Source organism: Urocitellus parryii, chromosome 2, assembly GCF_045843805.1.
Source record: "Urocitellus parryii isolate mUroPar1 chromosome 2, mUroPar1.hap1, whole genome shotgun sequence".
Classification (NCBI taxonomy): Eukaryota; Metazoa; Chordata; class Mammalia; order Rodentia; family Sciuridae; genus Urocitellus; species Urocitellus parryii.
Window position 1 is genome coordinate 173564606 of NC_135532.1, and position 24430 is coordinate 173589035.

The window sequence follows — 24430 nt, forward strand, 5'->3', positions numbered from 1 at the left end:
TCCAACCTCTCTCAGCTACATACCTCAGTAATGATAATCATTAAGGTTTAAGGAACCTAATTGTGGATAGGGCATTGCACTTTGCATTTATTCTCATGAAACCACCATAGAAACCCAGTAAGATGCATATTATCCCCCCTCCCCCATTTCACAGATGATAGGCTCCACCTTTAAGTGATGCTCAGGTCACAAAGCTGACAATAGAAAAGCCAGAAATCAAATCCAGTTTTTTGACTCTAGTCTATGCACTGAATCACTAAGGCACAATAAAGCAACATTAACCTGGAAGGCTTGCTGTAAGAAGTATTAGGACTAACTAGATTTCAGTGGTCAATAGATGCAAACAACTGGTTTGGAGCAAATTATCCTGCAAGCTTATCGAGCATCAATCAAACAAAGCAAGAGGTCAAAACAGCTCCTAGATGATTCTCTTCAGGGAGCCCAGACTCCCATTCTTCCATTTCTCCTCCAGTTTCTCTCAAGAGCCAGATCCATACTTATTTTTTTTTATGCTTATTTTAATTATAGGTGAACACAATACCTTTATTTTATTTTTATATGATGCTGAGGACCGAACCCAGTGCCTCACGCAAGGGCTCTACCTCTGAGCCACAACTCCAGCCTCCATACTTCTTACAAATACCTAGTGCAGGGTTACCTGTAGCTTTAGACTTGAGAAAGAGGAAAGTCTCTTTCTTCTTCATGTTCTCCAGTTCTTCATCAGCTCCTGGACTGTGCTCATCATACCATTGAACTCTGGGGCCGTGCTGGGAGATGTCTTTGAGGTTGTGTCCATCTCCACATCATTCTGTAACTCAAGTACAAGTGGCCAGAAAAACACCTAGGAAGACCACTTTGCCAGCATGAAGCTGACAGTGTAATGGAGAAAAGAGCCTCTGAGTAAAAAAAGCAGAAGGCTCAAGAAATTTAGGAGGTGGTTGCAGGGGAAACCACAAGCCTCTAAGGTACCTGAGCCAGTCTCTTCCCAGATTTGGAACTTTAGGAGAGCTGCCCACAGCAGAATGACTGTACAAGATGAAGGGCTTGTCAGGTCTAGTTCTAAACAGAGGGGGCCCAAGCTGCTAGAAGGAAGCTTTTGGTGATTCCCTGAAAAACCTCCACCATGAGGTGGTTGCCCTTCAGGGTAAGCAAGAAGGCAAGGCAGGCACTGCAGGGGTGATGGGCAGCCCAGCTCACACCTGCAGTAGATGCTTAGCCAAGAGTGCATCCTGCTACTGAGTGAAGGTTTTTTTCTTTCTGGTTTGCTTCCCCACCACCACCACCCAATTTTTATTTAAATTTATTTAAGATCACGACCTTACGTTTTCCAGAGAGTAAATACGAAACAAGAAAGACTTGGTCTTAAATATATAAACAATGTGTTGGAGTTTAAAGCATTACTTATAACATTGTTACAGAAGAATGTCAGCTTACTCCAAGACACTTCAGTATTCCTCAGGAATAAACATGATTTCTCTTGTCCTCCACTGGGATGTTCTCAGTATACATCACTGCTCCTGCTCTTTGACATATTTTCCATGAAGAAGATATGGAGCCTGGAAATCATGCTGGCAGTTGGAGTAGGCCATCCCCAATCCTGAGTGTAAGGATGGCCTTAGGCCTTAGCCTAAGCAACTCCATTTTAAAACTCCAGTTTGAAACCTGCAGTCTCACAAGGCACACCTACAGAGCTCTCCAGTATGGCCCTTAGGCACAAACAAATCACTTCTCCCCACCCTGACAAACTCAGAGTGAAGTCTTTGGCATGTTATTATTGCCCTGATAAGGAGCAAGAAAATCAGGGAGGGGCCACCAGACCAGGTGATTTAATGTCAGGACCAAAGGCATCACTGAGAAATCCAGTGATAGCAGCTGATAGGGATTGAAAGGGTGGTCAGAAGCCCCAAAATTTAGTATAAGTGATGGAGCAAATGAACAGACATTCAGCCAGCTGACACTGATGCACACAAGTCTGATGAGGACCTGGACTGACATCTCAACTTTTCTCATCTGCCTGATCCTCTGCATTGTTCTTGCCATTCTCAAACTCTACAGCAGCCTCTTGACTCTAGTGAGAAAAGGACTTCTCCCTATGACCCTCTCCTCAGATGGCTATAAGCTCCACCCCAGGAGAAGCCTGCTTTGGTTCCTGATCTGATCACCATGGTCTGAGTGTGCATCTGCTGGACTTAGAGCCTAAGGCTTGAGACTTTTGATCTGACACTTGAATTTAGCATGCAGAGGGAATGTCTGTCACTAGCCTGTCATGATTAAGTGAGTTTGCAGTGCTTAGAATTAATCTAGAATTTTTTGCTGTGAATTGATTATGTCTATTGTAGTGCCTAGCATTAAGGATCGTCATTTTCTTGATTAAGAACCTATAGAGTGAAATTATATGGAGTGATTTGAGTGAATAAAGCATTAAAAAGGGTAGAAGTGGGTGGACATTCTTTATTTCTCCCCCTCAACTGCATAAGTTTGCCTATTGCGACACCATGCCAGAACCAAAGGCTAACAGCTACATTTTTCTTTTAAAAGAAGGTAAGTGAGAAAACAATTCCTAATCCCAAACCAGTACCCATCTTCATCACCACATCAGCCATGCACTGGTTCCACTCCAACATGACTCCAACATGTTCCCCTCCCGCGGCTCCAGCTTTCCTCTCTGGTTTGCTTTTTTAAGTAGAGCAATTTTTTTTTTTTAAGAGAGAGAGAGAGAGAGAGAATCTTTTTTGTAGATGGGCACAACACAATGCCTTTATTTTCTTTATGTGGTGCAGAGAATTGAACCCGGGTCCCAGTGCTAGGCGAGGCGAGCACTCTACTGCTGAGCCACAATCCCAGCCCGAGCAAAATTTTTTAAACTACCATTGCAACCTAATAATGGGAAGTGAATTGAATCTAGTGGACTTTTGACTGGCTTTTTAAAAACTTTTTAATGAAAGAGCAATAGAAGAAAATACCAGAATATATTTCTTTTTACTTTTTATTGACATGTAACACACATCTGAAAATTACAAAAACTTGGATTTTTACCAAGTGAATATACCAAGCACTCAAATTAAGATCCAGAACATATCCAGCACTCCAGAATTCCCTCCCTCAAAATGCAGCTTTTACAGCCAGGTTCAGGGGCACATGCCTGTAATCCCAGCAGCTCAGGAGGCTGAGACAGGAGGATTGGGAGTTCAAAGCTACCTTCAGCAAAAGCAAGGTGCTAAGCAACTCAGTGAGACCTTGTCTCTAAATAAAATATAAAATAGGGCTGGGGATGTGGCTCAATGGTTGAGTGTCCCTGAGTTCAATCCCCAGTACAAAAAAAAAAAAAAAAACTTTTACAAGAAATTTTAGAGTTGGGAATGTGGTTTGTTGGTACAGCACTCACCTAGCATGCCTGAGGCCCTGGGTTTAATCCCCAGCATTGCAAAAAAGAAAAAGTAAAGAATTCTATCATATTAATCTTCTAGTATAACCTTCATATTCATGGTTTATTTTTAACTTTTTAATTTTCCCCCACCATATACACACACACATACACACACAGATTTTGTTGTTGTTGTCCTAGGTACAGGTAACTGGAACAATGTCCAGCACAAAGAAGATACCAAGAATATATGTGGAATGAGTGAGACTCATTTGGAATGAGTGAGAAACATTTTTGTTTCATTACATATACGTATATATGCTCTACATATAGATGTAAAATTCATTTATTTCTGTAGGTCTTAGTGAAAAAAATTCAGAAAGGCACTCCTACAGCTTAAAAAAGTTGTACAAGCTGATTAGATTGGGGAGGTGAACATGAGTGAACAATATACTAATGAGGTCAGTGCTTCTAAATCCACAAAGATCTTGTCAAAATGCAGATCCTGATTCATCAAGTTGGGAGGGGGATGCAGAAGTCTGGCATTTCTATCAAGCTTTCAGCTCAGGCGCTGGTCCATGGTCGCACTTGAGTAGCAAGGTCTTAGACTCAGAGATTCTCCATAGTGTTGCACATAATTACACACAAAAAAACTTAAAAAAAAACAAAACACTCTACTGAAGCTTGTTTTTTTTTTTTTTTTTTTTGTACTGGGGATTGAACCCAGGGGCACTTAACCACTGAGCCACATCCCCAGCCCTTTTTTTGTATTTTATTTAAGGACAGGGTCTCCCCAGTTACTGAGGCTGGCTTTAAATTTGTGATCCTCTTGCCTCAGCTTCTGGAGCTTCTGGGATTATAGGTGTTCGACACTGTGCTAAGCAGTACCTAAGGCTTTTAAAACCTTCCCAAGTGATTCCAAGGTGCAACCAGAAAAGGACAGTGCTTGGCTGAAAGGTAAACTTGGGCAGGGAGGGGGAAAGGCCCGATGTATTTGTCTCTGTTTCCTAATACACTTTTGGTGCCTAGAAGGTGCCTGAGCTCAGGCCAAGGGAAGTAAATTGTGGGATCAGCATGCGATTTAACAAAGGCAAAGGATTTCAGAGTCAAGAAGGGGACGTTAACCTCTTAGTATAGGTGAAAGGAGGGATTTCTCAAAGAATCCTTAGGTGAGGGGTATCTGCCAACTGTGGCCATGTCCTCCTAGGACCAAGAACAAACTGTGCCTTCACCCTATTGCCTAAGTCAGAGCTCCCTGGAGCTGCTGAAGGGACCAGCTCACATGCTCCCAAGCAATTCAGTTTCTAAAACCTTACTAGGGCATCAGGAGCTGCTTGCTGCCAGCCACTCCCACGAAAGCCTAGCTAGAGTAAGAGCCAAATAAACCAAGAGATTACAAAACCCCGAGGTCACTGTGGGCTACTCTCAAATGAAGCACCACTCACTGAGTCCTGGGTTCTGATGCCCTCTGGTGGACACCTAGAGTTAAGATTGGAAACCAAAACAAACTGGTGGGTAGATAGATACTCAGGATTTGTTACATGCCCTCCTGCATGCTAACATTCAGTTAACTACCAGATATTTCCATGTGGTCACACCAGTCCAAGGACATAGCAACAGAAGTCAAACTCGAATCCAGCCATCTCTCCCCTATTTTCCTGGCTCTCTTGTTTGCCCTGAAATCACACTCAAGTTCTTGGCGCCTGTTTCATCCATCTCCTCTTTCAGCACTGAACACAAGTCCCAAATACTCAGGCTTCCATTCTCCTGCCTCACCTCCTCTCAGCTACCACACTTGAATCCAAGTCCTAGCTTTACATTCAAGTTCTCACTCAAATGGTAATCAAGCACCTTTGAAATGCCAGACACCTAACCATGAATTGACTTATACATAAGCTGGAACAGATCCTTCCATCAGCAGCCTATTTCTCAGATGTGATCCCTTCGCTGGGAGATTGTAAGGATTAGACAAGATAATGCTATAATATTTACCCTCGAATGGTGTTATTTACTATAAGTGTTCTTTAGATGGCCTTGCTGATTTCAGTCTCTGTGTTTTACTTGGTAATTCTCCATTAATCTTCCTAAAACATCGACTTCATCATGTCACTCCCTTACTCAAGAATTATAATTGCTCCCTAATTGCCCCCTGGTGTTCTGAAAATAACAGCAGTCCCACAGGGGTTGATTCATCATGGGGGAAAAGGGGGCTGGGTCCTGAAGGGCTAAGCCAAAAATAGAGATCAAGATAGGACTGTGGGTTAGAAGGAAATATTTTTCCAGAAGACAAGGCAATCAGTATGTCAGAAATCAGGGAAGCAGGTGTAAGAGCAGATACAAGTCCTTATCAGTGAAGATGTGACCATCTAACTTCTTCTCCCCCTACCCCAGGGCTGAGGCCCTAACTCAGGGCCCTGTGCATGCTAGGCAAGCACTCTGCCTCTGAGCTAAATCCCCAACCCCATGACCATCTAACTTCTGCAATGGGTTTATCCCTAATAAAAAGGCAAGTTCCTAGAACATAATTTTAGCTATCTAAATGTCTCAGTATCAACAGCCTCAAAGAGGGTAATCAGGTGATTAGACCAAGAGGAACACTGGCTGGAGAAACATAGGATAGCTGCACAAGTTTCTGAAGAATGCCTGCAAGGTAAACACAGATTAATATGGTCTCACCAAGCTGGGTGCCTGTGATCCCAGTGGCTCAGGAGGCTAAGGCAGTTCAAATCCAGTCTTAGCAATTTAGTGAGGCCCTAAACAACTCAGTGAGACCCTGTCTCTAATAAAATTCTAAAAAGGGCTGGATTATGGCTTGGTGGTTAAGGGTCCCTGGGTTCAATCTCCAGTATCCAAAAAAAAAAAAAAAATTATATATGTATGTGTGTATACACACACACACACACAGTCTCACCAGTAGCTCTTGTGTTATTGGAATGCAAAGCAAAGATCATAAAGGTACCCCAAAAGGACAGATTGAATCTGGGTTTGAAGGAGGAAACATATATTCTCAGTGGGAGAGGGATTCTATATTATAGTTGGACGATCTTAGTGAACATCAGGCCTTAATGTAGCAGTGAAGAAATTAAGGTTCTTAGAGCTATAGCAGGATACTCAGGGACACCCAGCAATTTAAGAGCAGTGACTAATGCTGGGCGTGGTGGTACACACCTGTAATCTCAGCAGCTTGGGAGGTTGAGACAGGAGGATTGAGTTCAAAGCCAGCCTCTGCAATGGTGAAGCACTAAGCAATTCAGTGAGACCCTGTCTCTAAATAAAATACAAAATAGAGCTGGGGATGTGGCTCAGTGGTTGACTGACCCTGAGTTCAATCCCTGGTACCCCCCAAAGAGAGAGAGAGAGAGAGAGAGAGAGAGAGAGAGAGAGAGAGAGAGAGAGAGAAAGAAAGAGAGAAGTGACTAAACTTGAACTAGAATCCCTATGGCCCAAGATACAAATCCAGGGCTCCTACTCTCCCTTTCTGACTCAATTCCCTAATACATACCCAGCATGCCAATGCTGATCAGAAAAAACAAAAATATTTTATTGAATCCTGAAGGTTTAGAGATTGCATATGGCCCAGTCTCTAATTTGCTTGGTTAAAGGTGATGAAACTGTACCTTAAGAGGTTAGTTAGGGGACCAGCTGGATGTGAAGGAAAGCTGGAACTAAGTGGTGGCCCAAGAATGGAGAAGACCAGTAGGCTTCCTGTTAACTTCTAACACATACAGGGACAAGCATGCACACAATGTTTTCTTGAATTCTAATAGCACATGTGAGTGTCAAATACAAGCTGAGCTGTCCATGATCTTGATGTTAGCTGGTGATCAAACCTTGTGCGTACTAGGCAAGCATTTTGTCACCGAGCCATACCCCCAGCCCTTTGAGAGTATTTCAGTTTGTCAATTACCTTGTGATTTGGCTTATGATATTTTTTTCCATGTAGCTATAATTTGCCTGAAGTTGATCAAGTTCTCAGATGGCACTTGCACCCAATCACTGAGCCACATCTCTAGCCCTGTTTTGTATTTTATTTAGAGATAGTCTCACTGAGTTGCTTAGTGCCTCGCTGTTGCTGAGACTGGCTTTGGTGGGTTTTTGTTGTTTTGTCCTGCTTTGAAAGCCCTTCCCACTTCCTATATTTTCTTCTGGAATGTTTATAATTTCATTTTGAATCTTTAATTTGTATGGGATTTACTTTAATGTGGGAATACAAATAGGAACACAACTTATTAGCTCTGCTGTTTTAGGGCTCAAAACTCTCAGAACACTTTTAACCTACACAGAGGGGAGATAACACCATGATTGCTAGAAACCAGAAGCCACACTGAAGTTCATATATTGTTAGAGAACAAAGAGGTTAACTCAAATGGAAGAAGACCAGATTAAATGCAGGATATGTGGATTGTTGGAAAGTTTTATCAAGAACTCTTAGATCTGAAGTCTTCCATGTCTACAAAACACAAAAGACTTACCATCCAAAGAGGTAGAAATGGAGAAGTCCTTGGTGGGAGGGAAGTACCCTATCCAAAGCACTGAATGATAGTCTGCAGACTGAATGGTCATGCCCAAGAAGCTCTCTCCTGGGAGTCAGAATGCTAGGAAACAGGCTTCTAACTCCCTAAAGTAAAGTATCCTCCATAAATTCCTCCCTAAAGAACAGACCTACAGATACTAATATGACAGTGAAATGTCAGGGTCCACACTAGTCACTATACTGAAAGGTCCTTCAGGTGACAAATGCCACCCTGAATATACAGCTTTACTGTCTCACTCTAATTAAAAGACCCCAGCTGAGCATGGTGGTATATACCTGTAATCCCACTCACTCACCCAGGAGGCTTAAGCAAAGTTCAAAGCCAGCCTCAGCAACTTACCAAAATCCTGTCTTCTCTCATGTACATCTTAAAAACAAACCCCCCAAAACAGCAATTACTTCAAAAGATTACATTCAATATAGAATTAATGTTTGATGGAATAGTCTTTCAAAGACATACAAGATCTTTAACATGTGTTCCACCTAGACAAGACCCCTAGACATGGGAACTAGGACAATAACTGTGTCCATCTAAACAGTCACAAATCAAAATTGGAATGGAAGAGCTCGTAGCCAGCCTCAGCAAGGTGAGGTGCTAAGCAACTCAGTGAGATCCCGTCTCTAAAATACCAAAATAGGGCTGGGGATGTGGCTCAGTGGTTGAATACCCCAGAGTTCAATCCCTGGTACCAAAAAATAAAAAAATAAATAATTCAATTGAATAGAGAAGAAATATAACAATAGTTAGTTCATTTTATAGCTTTTGAATAAACAGTTGGTATAATAGCTAAAGCCAAATTTTCTATAGTAGAAAGACACCAGATTATATTTAAAAGCTGAAAAATAAATAGCCATTGTAAGTACATGATGAAACAGGTAAGTAAATGCCAAAGAAAACTGCCAGGAGTTGAAAACTAGGGCCTAAAACAACTAGGTTTGGTACTATTTTTTGTTAAGTACTATTTGGGTTTATATTTATTATTGTTTGAATATTTTTAGCCTATGTCTCCTAGACTTGGGGGATGCAGGAACTTTGACCTCACATCTAACTGAAATAGAATGGCCAACCAAGGAAATGGCCTCAGGAGGAACCCTGTCAAAAGGAGTCACTTGGGGCTGGGGATGTGGCTCAAGCGGCAGCGTGCTCGCCTGGCATGTGTGCGGCCCCGGTTCGATCCTCAGCACCACATACAAACAAGATGTCACTTTATTTGTCTTGGATAATGCCTGTGCAAGAGTTCCAGAAGGCTAACTTTTTGAAGCATGGGAGAAAAACCTTGCCTGCATCAGGGCACCATAGTCAGGGGCTTCCAGCAAGGAAATGTCTGAAGAACATGCAAATGTCACCCATGAAAGACCACTGGCATTTAGACATCTCTCACATTCATACAAAACACGCAGTCCTACACCAGTTAAGATAGTCTTTTTGTTGTTTGTTTTGTTTTCTTGGTGTTGGGGATCAAATCAAGGGCCTAATGTTAGGCTAGGTCTCTACCACTGAGCCACACTCCAGGGCAAGAGCTTTTTGTCCTTTCTTTCTCTGCATCTATGTAGCTAGAGAGAGCTAGATAAATAATAAGAGTTACCCCCATCAAAAAAAAAAAAAAAAACTCCAGTAACATCATGGGCAAAAGACTCAAGGTTTATTATTGTAACAGATTTTAAAACTTAAATAAGTCCAGCACCCATCTGTAATACCAGAGACTCAGAAGGCTGAGGCAGGAGGATCACAAGGTCAAAGCCACGCTCAGCAAATCAGTGAGGCCCTTAGCAACTCAGTTGAGACCCTGTCTCTAAATAAAAAGGGCTGGGATGTGGCTCAGAGGTTAAGTGCCCCTGGGTTCAATTGCTTGTACCAAAAAAAAAAAAAAAAAAAAAAAAGAAAAAAGAAAACCTATAAAATAAGCTGGGCTTGGGGACACACACCTATTAATTCCAGATATTCAGAAGGCTGAGGCAGAAGGATCTCAAGTTAAAGGCCAGCCTAGGAAACTTGGTGAGACCTATCTCAAAATATCAAATAAAGGACTGGGGACTTAATAGAAGAGCAATTACCTAGCATTCCTAAGGTCCTGGGTTAGATTTTTGTAACTGCATGCCTAGAAAAGCTGTGGGATTTAAGATACTGTAAGGGCAAGGAAGGCAATTACAGAATGTCCAACACCGAGATAGAACCTGATATAAATTGTGGACTTGGGGTGATAATGATGTGGCTATGTAGATTCATCAATTCTAAGAAATGTACCACTCCAGTGTGAGATGTTAGTGGGGAAGGATGTGCCAGTGGCCAAGACTAGGGGGTATATGCAAACTCTGTACTTTCTGCTCAATATTATTGCAAAACAAAGTGTTCTTTAAAAGTCTATTTTTTAAAATGACAGTTCATTTTTAAAAATAGACTTTTAAAAATGTTGTAGCTAAGTGGTAGCTAAGTGGTAGAGCACTTACCTCTCATGCATGAGGCACTGGGTTCGATCCTCAGCACCACATAAAAACAATATTTACAACTAAAAAAATATTTACAAAAAAATTGACAGTCTCAGTGTTCAAGCATTTTATTTAATCAGATAAATCTCCACATTGTTGCATATACCAACTTGTATACAATATAAGGGCATGTCATTTGTTTACAAAGCTGAGCAGTAGGCTGACACGTCTAAAATTTCAAGAACATTCAAAGAGCAAACACAGAAAAGGTCATGCAAGTTCTAGAATAGTGAGTGGATCATGACAGAGCTCACTCAATTTACCCTTTACCTTTCTAATGCACATATCTTTAAGCAAGAAAAAAACAACAACAACAAAAAAAAAAAACCCTAAGACCAACAGGCTGCTATTATCAATAGTCAACACACATTTCAATCAGGGATGTTGAACCTCTTACCATTTGCTGGCCTGATTGGAAAGAACTTAACCCTAATCATAGAAAAACGTTAGTTTATTTGAAGAGACTTACTGTGGTAAAATGTATGCCCTTTATCCATATTATGCCTTGAAGTCACTGAGCTTTCATTAAAGTATGAATGCACAATACCCAAACTAGGCATCCCAGCTATGACATTTCATTTAGCTACACTAAATGTCCCAGATAAAACACTGTGAAGATTAAAGATACCGTGAGTAGCGAAACAGTTCAACTGTAAAATAATCTAGGTCTACCATAATTTGGTAAGTGACACTAAGTTTAAGAACCTTAAAAGACCCTATGGACTTTTTCTCAGGTGACAGTTTTGAACTATCTTATGACACATTTGACTTTCAGGTTTATAATGATGGCTAAGTAGAAAACAGACTTTTTACTCATGCAATCTCAAACTTACTTGTTCATATCTAGATAATTTATAACCCACCATACTAATGGGTATGTAGACATGATCAAAAAGATTCTTTTTGCAAGCTTTGCCTCACCACACCCTTGACTCCTCCCAACCCCAAATCTATGAATCCCTAGCTTTAAGCCATAAGATCAATTCTGAACTCAAACTTGCTTGAATTAAGTTTATAGGATATAACATGCAAATCAGGGGCTAAAGTTATATTCATTTGTCAACAGCAAACATTATAAATGTATGCTACTACCCCACTAAACAGAAGTCCTGGAGAAACCACAAAGATAACAAAACACCCATATTAAATTAAAAAATGTTCTTGAAGTAATAATTTTATTTCACAGCAGTTCAATTTACCACCAAATGCTTAATGACCACAAAATGTTTCTGCAACTAAACTAAGAGTTATAGGGAATTGGGAATATATGTTAGATACTAACTATCTTCAAGCTTTGAAGATGTCATTGCATGAAGAAAATTATGGGAAACACTGTTCCCGATAATTATGTACACCCTTAGTGTAACATATGGAGATCACTGTCTCCGATATAGACACTGTGGTAGGCAAAAACTACCTTGTTCTTTATACATTATGGAAGACACTGCTCCCGATAATGTGAGTTAGGTTTGTGATAAAGGTACTGGAAATTTTGCAAAATTGGAATTTAAGTTACACCCTGCATAAATTGAGCTGTAAAATTTTGTATCTATGAATACTACCCACAGCCTTTAAATAACATTTGTTTATAAACTGGTCACAATTCACTGCATTTAGCAGAAATATCATTTTTATCTGGTAAGCTAAATAAAAGTCTCGATTAGCAACCCCTAATTAAATTTAATCTTTTTCCAATACTTAGCATCATAATTTTATTTGGCTTGCGGCTATTTTCTAACACCCTCAAGTATTGACCATGAGTGCAAAACTTCCAGTATCTGTTGGGTTTTATTAGCAGATGCTGCTTTTATTCAAAAAAAACGACAGTATAACTGTCATAATTATGGAAGGCACTGCTTCCGATAATTATCTTCTATAAAAAAAACACCATTTATAGTGAACTCTGTCACTGATAAATAAACAATAAATATCTCAGTGCCAAAACGATAGAAAGCTTTCCCAAAAGATTAACACTTTGACCAAAAAATTGGCGGTGTGTTCTTTTAAAAGTCTGACAAACTGAGTCTGAAATTAAATGCCTAAAACTGATTCTCTTTCAGAATACTTTGGAAGAAACAAAAACAACAAAGAAGGAAACAAAGGCTATGGGGCAGGGGGCAGAGGTCAGATGAAAAGAAAATGTACTATAAGTCTTTGGCTTCTGGTCTTCTCTTTTCTTGAACAATATTAACACATTAAGGCCTTACTCCTGAAATAAACAGTTGAACCTCATTTTATCCAATTAAAGGATCCCTATTTCAGATTTCATTAGTAAGAAAACACGTCTTCTGAAAGTCAACTGTTTTGTTCAGGGATGCAGAAACCAACTAAATCCTTATGGAAGGGCATATCTCATTTGGAGAATATGATCCTATAATCTAGTATCTCTTAGCATCAAATGAAAGTGAAGGATCACACCAAGATACCATTTCCAGCCTTCACTAGATATTACCTTCTTCCTTCCACTTCAAAAGATACCAGCTCAGCTGGGTACAGTGGTGCATGCCTATACTCCCAGCAACTTGGGAAGCTGAGGCAGGAGGATGGCAAATTTGAGGCCAGCCATGGCAACTTTGAGATCCTGTTGCAAATAAAAAAAGGTGCCTCAGTGGACCACAGCTGGGTTCAACCCCCAGTACAGAGGGGTGGGGGTGGGGGGGAATAAAGAAAAGACACCAGCTCATGTCAGCTCCTGTCCTTGGGATTTAGAACAACAGTTCATGTAACTGGTTCTGACATTTTCCTAATTAGGATGCAAAGAGGCAGTTATCTTTACAAAGCACTTAACATTCTAGAGATAATCAGAGAAAATACTCTGTCATGAACTTTTTTGGTGGTTACTCACTTTAACTTGAAATGCAGGTTCCTACCCTGTATTAAAAGCTGCCACCTAAAGACATCTAGTAGCATCGAGATGACTGGGTAGAATTTTAACATTAGGTTTTGTAGTCCTACTTGAAAATTTAGCATAACCAGCACAAGTCAAACCAAACTACCTTGATGTTTTTACGTAAGTTATGGGTATCATGTTTAAAACTCATTGTCAATATTCCAAACATCACCAGATAGAGCATTTGCTACTCCTTGAATAGTCCAAGTAGTTAGAGCCAACTGGTTTCTAAACAGAGTTTCATTAAAAGCACCGTTATTTTTCTGACGTAGTTTCAAGTTCTCTAGTAAAGCTGACACCGTATGAGAGCCAGAGCCCCAGAAGATGTGCCGGAAAGGAGAATCTCTTGGAGATACATAGGGTGAAAGAAAGTGATACTCCACCTATGAAAATAAAACAGGGCAACTTACACAGTGCTATGACTGCAGAGAGAGAACATTATTGTTGAGAACTATTGTTCTCCCACTTCAAATGTTAGATTCTCCTGATTTTGAGAACTTTGAGACCCAAGCCACTAACCTTCTAAAGTTAAAATTCTGAAGCAAACTGTCCATTCCTGTTAAAGTGAACTAACTATATTGAGATTTTGGGGTACAAGCAGATATCCTGTTCCTTCCAAGCAGACTAGGATAAAACAGTTACGGTCTGACTTGGGCAACAATTGATCTGTTTTTTCGGATCCTAGGGATAAACTCACAGCCTGGTGCATGCTAAGCATTCTAACTCTACAAGTGAACTAAACCTGCAGCCCCCAAAGTGTTTATAAAGTACTAAAAAGAGGGGACGGGACATGATGGCTGTGATTCAGCCACTTGGGGAGGCTGAGGCCTAAGCAACTCAGGGAGTTGCTCTAATAAAATATAAAAAAGGGCTGAGGGTATGGTCACTGTTGAGTGCCTCTGGGTTCAATCCCTGGTACCCATGACCCCTCAAAAAAGAGGTCTTTAAAAAAAAAAAACCCTCAAAGTCAAATATTTCTTGTATTGCTGGGTTATATGTGTTGATTTTAGATTTGCTAAGAGTTAAAATCTGCCTTCAATTCTAAATAAGCTAAGAACTCTAGGTTCCCAGATTTACTCTATTTTTGCAAATGTAAATTTAACAAGTTATATTTTACACACTTCATTGGTCATCGTGGCATATGCCTGTAATCCCAGTGACATGGGAGGCCTAGGCAGGAGGATCGAAAAGTTTGAGGTCAACCTCAGCAACTGAGTGAGAGTGTCTCAAAACAAAAATTTTAAAAATGGCTGGGGGGGCTGGAATTGTGGCTCAGTGGTAGATCGCTTGCCTAGCACAGGCGGGACCCAGGTTTCATCCTCCTCAACACATAAAAAACTAAAAATATTTAAAAAAAAAAGATAGGCACCAGCCAATTTTCAATTAAATTACACATCTAGTTCCTCCTTTTTTGTTTTAATACTAGGGATTTAATCCAGGAGTGCTCTACCACTGAGTTATACCCCCAGCCATTTTTAATTTGGGATTGTGATCCTCAGCTTCCCAAGTAAGTACCTGGAATTACAGGAGTGCACTATTACTAAGAAGTTTACTTACTTTCATGATACGATCATTGATTTCCCTCATGACAAATCTGTTTGTTTTCTCAGCATTATGGAAATCTGTTGTCAGTCTGGAAGTAGCACGGAAGTAGTCTCCACGAGCAGAATACAGCCACTGTAGACTCAGGCCCATCTCCTGTCAAGGAAAGACATTAAATTCACTATTAGAAGTTGTATTTTCTCAGTATGATTTTACGTATCATTTTAATAATGTAGATGTGGCAACTGAGGAGTAGTTTTGTGGTTTTTTTGAGACATGGCTTTGTTAAAAGTTGCTTAGGGCCTCACTAAATTACTAAGGCTGGCTTCAAACCTGCAATCTTCCTGCTTAGCCTCCCAAGCTGAGCTGAGATTAAGAGCGTATGCTACCATGCCCAGCAGAAGATAAAAGGAATGACTTGACAGGGAAACTTGGGACTTAGAAAACTAGAAACATCTTGTACCAGAGGCTCTATGAACACAGTAATACATTCATTTTTTTTAACTCAGCAGCTAGTACAATTATCCATTCTTAATCTCATAAGAAAACCATCCTCATTAAGAAATTCAACATAATTTACAAAAGAAAAATTATAATCCTATGTATTACATTGTTTCCAGTTCAATTTCCCTATGGGGAAAACCACAAGTTGGTTCAATGATCTTCAACATCTAATTATTTCCATCTGGTAAGTCCCATTTTCTGAACAGTTACAATTAGTTTCAAGAAAGCCATAATTATTAAAATTCAGTTATCAGTGAGTTACTTCAATTAAGAACCTTAAATCAGGTCCTCATACCATAAAACTAGTTGGACACTACATTAATAACTATTGGTATGCTCTTTCCATTTGAGCATTGTCCAAAAGGAATACAACCCATATTCACAACTGAGATCTTCATGTCTTACCTATGTACAGGTTGACTGGGATCAGACACAACAGAACACCACACAGCTCTACATTCTGAAGTACGTGTTGTGTTCTATCCTAAATTTATATCCCAAAGCTTCCTCCTTTTTCAAATGAGTAGAATACTAAAGCAAACTTTACTTTAAAACACTCTTCATGTTCAAGTTCAATTCCCAGTACAAAACACACACACACACACACACACACACACACACACACACACACACTCTGGTTGCCAATCATATCGCTCCCCAGGAATATCATACTTCAAATTGATGGATACTTTAGCAATAAGAACCTAGTCTCGTGGAAATGTGAATTAGTATAGCCATTATTGGAAAATAGAGGTTCCTCAAAAAATTAAAACTAAAGCTACCATGATTCAGCAAATCCACTCCTGAGTATATTCCTAAAGGATATGAAATCAGGGTGTCAAAGAGATACCTGTACTCCCATATTTATTGCAGCACATTCATAATAGCCAAGGAATGGAAACAACCTAAGGGTCCATCAACCAATGAATGAACAAAGAAAATGTGGCTGGTACACATAGACAATAGAATATCATTCAGTCATTAAAAAAAAAAAAAAGAATGAAATCCTGTTGTTTATGACAACACAGACAGAACTACAGATCATTTTGTCAAGTGAAAAGCTAGACTCAGAGAGGTAAGGTACTACATGATCTCACTCATTCATATGTGGATAATCAAAAAGTGGATCTCACAGAAGTTGAGAGTAGAATGGTGGTTACCACAGTCAGGGGAGAAGGGAATGAGGGAGGGATGGGTAAAAGCTCATCGGTGGGTATTAAAAGTATAAAGTTCTGAAAAGGGATTGAACCCATGGCCTTGTGCATGAGAGGCAAGCACTCCACCAACTGAGCTAGATCCCTAGCACTAAACAGAAAAAAAATGTTTGAGAAGATATGTTTACCCTGATTTTAAAGATTATACAGTATATCAAAACATCACATGGTACTCCATAAATACACATTTTATGCTTTTAAGTATCAGTTAAAAAATTAACTTAAATTTTAATAAAATTTATTTTTAAATAAATTTCAATTAGTGTTTACCTTTATATCTGCTCGGTACTGGTTCAGATCTCTCACAAATGAAAATAGTTTGTTGTTGTACATCTCATAGTCCAGATTCAACTCAATGTCATGGGTAAGTTTAATCATGAACTGACCAGCCACTTCTGCAGCTGTTCGCATCATTTTGTCCAACTGAGGGACTTCTTTAATCAGTACATCATAGGTATCCATATCAGTATTCAAATAAGGATAATTCCCATTCTGGAAAACAAAGGAAGGCTACTGTACTCACGGGAGTTATAAGAGTTGGGGCCTCACATTCTAGCTTCACCATTGAGGTAACAGTTACTGCAATTCTTCATTTTTTAAAAAATATTTCTTTTAGTTGTACACAATGCCTTTATTTTTATTTATTTTTTTTGTGGTGCTGGCAAGCATTCTACCACTGAACCACAACTCCAGCCCACAATTCTTCATTTTTAATATATTCCTACCCACTTTTATCTCATATCTGCTTCTATAAGATGACATTCTTGCTACTTCCTCTGAATCTATCCTTCTAGAATGACAATTTCTTCCATCCAGGTCCTATAGAATTCATGTTTTATCATATCACATTCTCTGAACAGATTTCAGGCCAAATTCCTTGAAGCTATATACTTTGTTCTCTTTGGGAAGCTTGGCCCATATTGATGGGGAAAGAGAAAAAGCATACATGAATTGCACTATAAAAAGTGTTATTCTTGGATTAAAACTTACCTTCTTCCTAATCATGCAGCACTTGGTCCAATCATACATATTACCTTTCTAACAAAATGTTTGATGCTTCTTATACAACTTTAGTAACTATTTCTTATGCCTCAGCTCTACTCCCTGCTATTGCCCTCGGTGAAACTCTTACCGATAATCCTTTGACTTTAATTCATTACTTTCAGACTGTACATTTCTGACTGTACCTCCTAACCAGAACTTCTAGGCTTTGTCATCTCAAACTACATTTGAAGTTTTAAAAGATCTTCTTAAGATGAATAGGAATCACAAAATCCTTCAACCATAAGACATGACATCCAGTAGACATTATGACCAGCTAATTCAATCCATTTATGTTGCTGCTCTTGCAAAAGGTCAAAAAAATTTCAACCATATATCTCTAAATTCACATTTTTTATCACTCCCTTACTTTATATTTTCTTCCCTCCTAGTCCTAGCTAAAACACCCAATGATTTAAAAGTTCAATTGTGGACTTGGCTTCTACTGAACTGACAATTTGATGACAAATCAACAGCTTCCATCTGACTCCCCAATGCTAATGCTACTCTAACTACTTCAGTGCAGATGACTCCATCATTCTATTTATTCTGCCTGGCCTTCAGTGCCTTCTAACTGGCTCTTGTGTCAAGCCAATCTTATTTCTGTACAATATGCTCAGTTCAAAGTTCTGTCTACTGACAATCACACCTGTTTAAATTTTCTGCTTTTACCCATAAATCCCTGCTTAAGACATGAGCATTGCTAGACAAAGATCTAGAACTTTGTGCAATATCTGTGCAATCATATATATATATATATATATATATATATATATATATATATATATATATATATATATTATCAATATCAGTATTGTCTGGCAGAACTTTCTATTTAATGCAAATATCCATACTGCATTATTCAATATTTAGTCCCTGGCTACTCAATCATTAAAGAAACTAAGCCTTGTTAGTAAAACTCATACTTCTTTGAAGAAATTTTAGTAATAAACTCAAATGCTCATTAAGCCAAGATAACAAGTCCATTTAAAAACTGATAATAAGGGAATATGCAGTAATTACAACTTCTGAAAAATCTGAGCATTCTAGGAAAGTTGGTCTCAAAGTTAATACAAGATCTAACATATAATGCTTTAGAACTCTTCAGACTCACCTCACAAAAACAGAAAGAGACTGCTGGAATTCCGGAATATGCAAGGAAAGGGAAAGCAGCATTATCAAAGGAAAGTTGCTCACTGCCAAGGAAAAGAGAACATGTCTTTAGAAAGTTTCCTAAAAAACAGACTGTTGCCAAGCCACACCTCTAGCCTCGAAATAAATTCTTAAATAGAATATCCCTAAGGATAGCTAAGGTGGCTGCAAGGTTAAGAAGTTTGTAGTTCTACCTAACACAGTAGGTGCTACTGGGTGATTCTGCTTTTCTTTTGGCTTGTTCATTCACTTTTCAACTTACGCTTTGTTAATCCAATTGCTGTCCTGATACAGAGATAGTCTAGTAAGTGGATGTTTCACCTATAAATAAGAAATTATCATTAGAACTTAACTTTTCTGAACTTATTCAGGCTAGTCACTAAATTATATTCATAACCTATATATTTACATTTACATTGAAAAAAATTTTCTTCAAAGCAGTTAAAACAGCTCAAATTTCTTAAGCTAACCCTATAGATTTATATGTCAGTTCCATCACTTATGATGAGAAAAAAAAATGTCTTCCTTATTGACATTTTACAGGTGGCCTGACCACAATTTAAAATGTTCTTATCTAGCCTTCTGGATATGCCTATTTTGTTTCTGGTTTCTTCCTTGTACCACTTTTTTAAAAAAAAATGTATTCGTTAGTTATAGGTGGACACCATGTCTTTATTTTGCTTTATGTGGTGCTGAGAATAGAACCCAGTGTCTCACGCATGCTAGGCGAGCACTCTACCTCTGAGCCACAACCCGAGTCTCTCCTTGTACCACTTTTTATACTGCTAATCTAACCAGCAAACACATCACTGCCTTGAGGCCCTATAATAATTTCTAGATTCCAACAGGATCAAGGCCAACATCCAATATTGTTTTCTCCCAACTCCAGTATACATCCTCTAAATCCATTAAGCAAATATTCTCTTTAACATGTGTTCCTCCCTCATTCAAAATTATAGTCATTTGTCTTTATTCAATGAATATTTCATCTGGACTTATTTAAGTCCATTTAAGCCTTCCTTAGCATTCCAACTTATACACACTGTTCTGTGGGCATCTACAATACAGTTCAGGGTCTCTTGGCATTTTGTTACATATTCCAAAGAAGATTATGTTTTCTTTGAGATTGGAGCCGTGTGTGTGTGTGTGTGTGTTACCTTCCTCACCTCACGCAGTTCAACAGGTTAGGGATTAACAAACCAAGAGCATGATTTAAATAATGCTATTATAAAATTTATCCTAAATTCTTATCATTGGTTACTGATAATGGCCTAAATATTTTTCATCTTATATAAACATGACAAAAAAGTTATACATTTTTGTAATTAGTTATACACTCACGTCTTGCATTGTTTTCTCAATAAGCCTGTATAAGAGAGGGCTGGCAGAAACCTTGAAGTTGCTGGTACCTGCAAAGAAATTATTTTAACATTGTCCCCTTTCCATTAAGTACATTTCACATTGAGATTTCTACAACTAAAAAAAATAAGAACAGGAAGAGAGTAACCTACCTATAGCTGTGGTGCTATGTAACAAATAGTAACAAAGTATACAAAAAAAAGTAGTTGAGGAGCCAAGATCTTTGAGAACTCTTAATTGACTCAACTCAGGCTCTTAGTCCTTGACTTCACATACCTTTATAATTTTTTGAGACTTTTTTTAAAAGAATAATTTCAGGTTCACAGCAAAATTAAGAGGTACAATGATTTCCCATAGATATCCCACGCATAATCTCTCCTATAAAACTACATATAAACTTTAAGTAACATGCAAACTCTTTCATGAATTTGATTATCTAGTATTTCTATCAGTGCTGCCACAATCCAGCAGGATATGAATTAGAAGTTCTGCTCTATATGGTATGGGTTAGTTCCTTCTGGTCTAAAATATGGTCCAGATTAGTGGTTCTAAAACTAAAAACTGTTCCAGTTTCTGACTCAAAAGATCTAGTGTGGGGCCTTGAAGTGTGCATTCCTAATAGTCCTGATGTAATTGATCAGGGGACCACACTGAGACCCACTGCTCTAGACAAATCAATCTGTGTCCATTCAGTAACCTTTTTTTTTTTTTAAAGAGAGAGAGGGTTTTTTTTTTTTTTTTTAATATTTATTTTCTAGTTTTCAGGGGACAAACATCTTTGTTTGTATGTGGTGCTGGGGATCGAACCCGGGCCACACGCATGCCAGGTGAATGCGCTATTGCCTGAGCCACATCCCCAGCCCCTCCTTTATCCTTTATGAACTTTTCTTATGTTGTTTCAGAGTTTACCTGAATTCATAAAATTACTAGTGAAAAGGATACTTACCAAGAACAACTTTATCCAGATTAATATAAGTAAAAGCCTTTAAATGCAAAGAAGAAAGGTATCCCTAAAAGAGAAAATATTAATGAGTATGAATTAATCTATCTATTACATTAGCTCTTATTAAGGATTCATTTTTACATCTGGATTCTAAAATGGTATAAATAAACCTAAAAGAGCAATTTCTATAGGACAGCAAAAGTCAATACAAGTTCAAGTGGCTGTTCTGAGTACAAATGATATATAAAGAATACCTCAAGCCATTCAGTGGCACCAACCGCTCCAAAGTCTCCAGCACTCCAACTGGCAAAAATGATGCTTCTGCTGGGTTTAAACCCACCTGAAGGAGAACAAAAAAATTAGTTTAACGTTGGGAAAGGGGTACAGGCAAGTAACTGACATAATAAAGCTTCTAATTCAAAACAGAAGATTTTAAAATATTGATTTTCCTATTGAGACCCCAGGTAAAGAGTGCTAAAGGAATAGGAATAAAATTTTTAAGTGATCTACAAAGGGTAGAATGAGATCTCTACCAATAAGATTTCAAGTACACAATAGTTACTCTTTTTGTTGAGTCCCTTTGTTTTTTTATTATTGTTGTTGCTGCACGGGGTGTGTGTGTGTGTGTGTGTGTGTGTGTACCAGGAAGGGCACTTGACCACTGAGCCACATCCCCAGGCCTATTTTGTATTTTATTTAGAGACAGGGTCTGGGTTGCTTAGCACCTCACCATTGCTGAGGCTGGCTTTGAACTCCCAATCCTCCTGTCTCAAACTCCAGAGCTGTTGGGATTATAGGCATAAGCCTAACACTCCCAACCCTTTTTATTTTGAGACATGATCTTGTTGAGTTGCTTAGGGCTTCACTAAATTGCTGAGACTGGCCTTGAACTTGAGCTCCTCCTGCCTCAGTTTCCCAAATCACTGAGATTACAAGGGTGCACCAATGACCTGGCTCTTGGAGTACCTTAACTCCTGAATCAAAAAATATTTGGAAATCGTAGTGCAAGTATGATGTGCATCTTCTATAATTTATATTTTTTTTGGTAGGTGGGGAGTACTAGGGGTTGAATCCAGGGGCACTCTCTACCATTGAGCTGCATACCCAGCCCTCAAAACAAGAATTTTGAATTTGTAATCCTTTGGTGCTAGTCTCCAAATGGCTTGGATTATGGGCATGAGTCACCATGCCCTGTGATATCTATCTTCTTTGAGAACAATCTGCTTAGCAGCAAAGTCATTTAAAGGGTTTTTGTTTGTTCATTCATTCACTACATTGCCCAAGCTGACTTCACACTTGTGGGCTCAAGCAATCCTCTCACCTCAGTCTTCCAAGCAGCTGAGAAGATAGGCATACACCACCATACCCATGTGAACATGGAAATATACTTATGAAATAGAACAAAAACTTAGAAATTTAACTTATGGGAAGTTTCTAGAGAAATCTCATTTACAGTAGTGCCTTTTGGAATTACATATGACACTGCTCTCCATCCCAATAATTACGCAAGATAATTACTTTTCTGTATCAATGTATTTTGTATAAAAGTTAACCAATTTACCATATAACTGAAAGGTTCAAGCATAATATGGGTTTGCATTATGTGTGTAGGTGGGTTGGAAGAGTGGCAAGTACCATAGAAAAACTTGAAAATAAACAGAATAATATTATCATTTTGTTTGGCTTTAGCACCTTCATGAATGCCACTATTAAATTTGGCATGTCATTCTGGATATGTCAAATTGGAGAAGGAAAAAAAAAAAAAAAAAGGCTAAATACTTTTCCAATATCCAAAAAACCTGATAATTTGGGCTAGGATTGTGGCTCAGGAGTAGAGTGCTTGCCTAGCACAGAGACCCTGGATTCGATCCTTAGCATCACATAAAAATAAATAAAGGTATTGTGTCCATCTACAACTAAAAAATAAATATTAAAAAAACCCCCGATGATTCAATAAGACCCTTCTTTAGAGTCATATCAAAGTCAAAAGCAACTAAAAGAAAAGACAATCTACCTTATGTTTAAAAATTAGCATAAGAGAATCCTCCTCTAAGAAGATAGGCAAAAGTAAAAAAAGCATATAATAACATCTAGAACTATACATAGTACATAAATGTTCAAAGGTCTCAAACTTTGTACTTTACCTTTTAAAACCATATCTGAAAATGTCCGGGCAAGTTCCAAGAGAAGAGCTGTTCCTACACTGGATTTTGCAGCGCCAGGACCCCAGGAATCTCTCTGGGCCCCTACTACAATATAGCGATCTTGGAGGGGTGGGGAGAAAAAGAAAATAAATTACTTTTTTACACAACTGAGTTTATTCTGTTTTTAAAAAGATATCGCTCAGAGAGCTGGAGTTGTAGCTCAGTGGTAGAGCAGTTTGCTTGCCTAGCATGTGTGAGGCACTGGGTTGAATACTGGGCATAGCTCAGTTGGTAGAGAGCTTGCCTTGCATGCATAAGGTCCTGGGTTCAATCCCCAGCACTACAAAATAAGTAAATAAATAAATGTGTTGTGTCCATCTACAACTAAAAAATTATAAAAAATAGTACTCAGGGGTGCTTATACCCTACCCTGTTCTAAGTTGTGAGGCTAGTCTTGAATTTACAAGTCTTCTGAGAAACTGGGATCACAGGCAAGCAATACTGCACCTGACCTTTTTTGTTGTTATTTCAAGGATTGAACCTAGGGGCACTTAATCATTGAACCACATACCTAGCCCTTTTTAATTTTTTATATTATTTTTGAGACAAGGTCTTGCTAAGTTGTTGGGGTTTGGCTTTGAAATTGCGATCCTTCTGCCTCAGCATCCCAACTGATGGGATTACAGATGTGCACCACAGCATCCAGCTATGATGAGCTTTAAAACTGCTTTCTAATAATTAAGTCTAGAATAAGCATGCCAGTAAAGTGTAGAGTATGCATTAAGTATAAAAGAGCCTAACTACAGATCTGACATATAACATCGGAGATTAAAAATGTGCTTATCCCTAGTCTAGTAATGATGATCAGTTTTTAACTAGGGTCTTATTACCTCCCAATAAGGCTGATAACACCACAGTCCAGGTAAGGACAGATAAGATTTAGCACTTCATAAAACCAACCCATGCTAGCCTTCCTGCACTCCCTACTTCTCTGGCCACATGCCTAAGGGGAGAATTAAAAAAAAAAAAAAAAAAAAATCAATGGAAAAAGTACAAAACAAAGGTCTTTCTTTACCTGGTTCTTCAAAGCCTTTAATAACTCCAAATATATTAAGAATTTTTATCTCTTTCAGCACATTGTTCACAGATAGCTTCACACTCATTTTCTCTGGGAATTGCATCTTACATGAAGAGTCTGCTCTCCAACTAAGAGGACAGTCTTTTTCCATTTTTCTAGAAGTAGAAAACAGGCAAAG

At 38.7% G+C, this 24430-nt stretch overlaps 1 protein-coding gene across 2 annotated transcripts in view; it reads right to left on the reverse strand.

Moving 5' to 3' along the window:
• Window positions 1-10437: 10437 nt before the first annotated feature.
• The window catches only part of Tfrc (transferrin receptor), a 31169-nt gene continuing 17176 nt past the window's right edge, over window positions 10438-24430 (reverse strand). For both annotated transcript variants that reach the window (XM_026393713.2, XM_026393715.2), the window contains exons 10-19: window positions 24250-24407; window positions 23175-23294; window positions 21285-21370; window positions 21034-21097; window positions 20070-20137; window positions 18991-19049; window positions 18691-18772; window positions 16806-17027; window positions 14833-14973; window positions 10438-13658 (exon numbers count right to left, since the gene is read on the reverse strand). In XM_026393713.2, the coding sequence (XP_026249498.2) occupies window positions 13416-13658; window positions 14833-14973; window positions 16806-17027; window positions 18691-18772; window positions 18991-19049; window positions 20070-20137; window positions 21034-21097; window positions 21285-21370; window positions 23175-23294; window positions 24250-24407 (1243 nt within the window). In that variant the 3' untranslated portion in view covers window positions 10438-13415. The remainder of the gene's footprint in view (window positions 13659-14832; window positions 14974-16805; window positions 17028-18690; window positions 18773-18990; window positions 19050-20069; window positions 20138-21033; window positions 21098-21284; window positions 21371-23174; window positions 23295-24249; window positions 24408-24430) is intronic.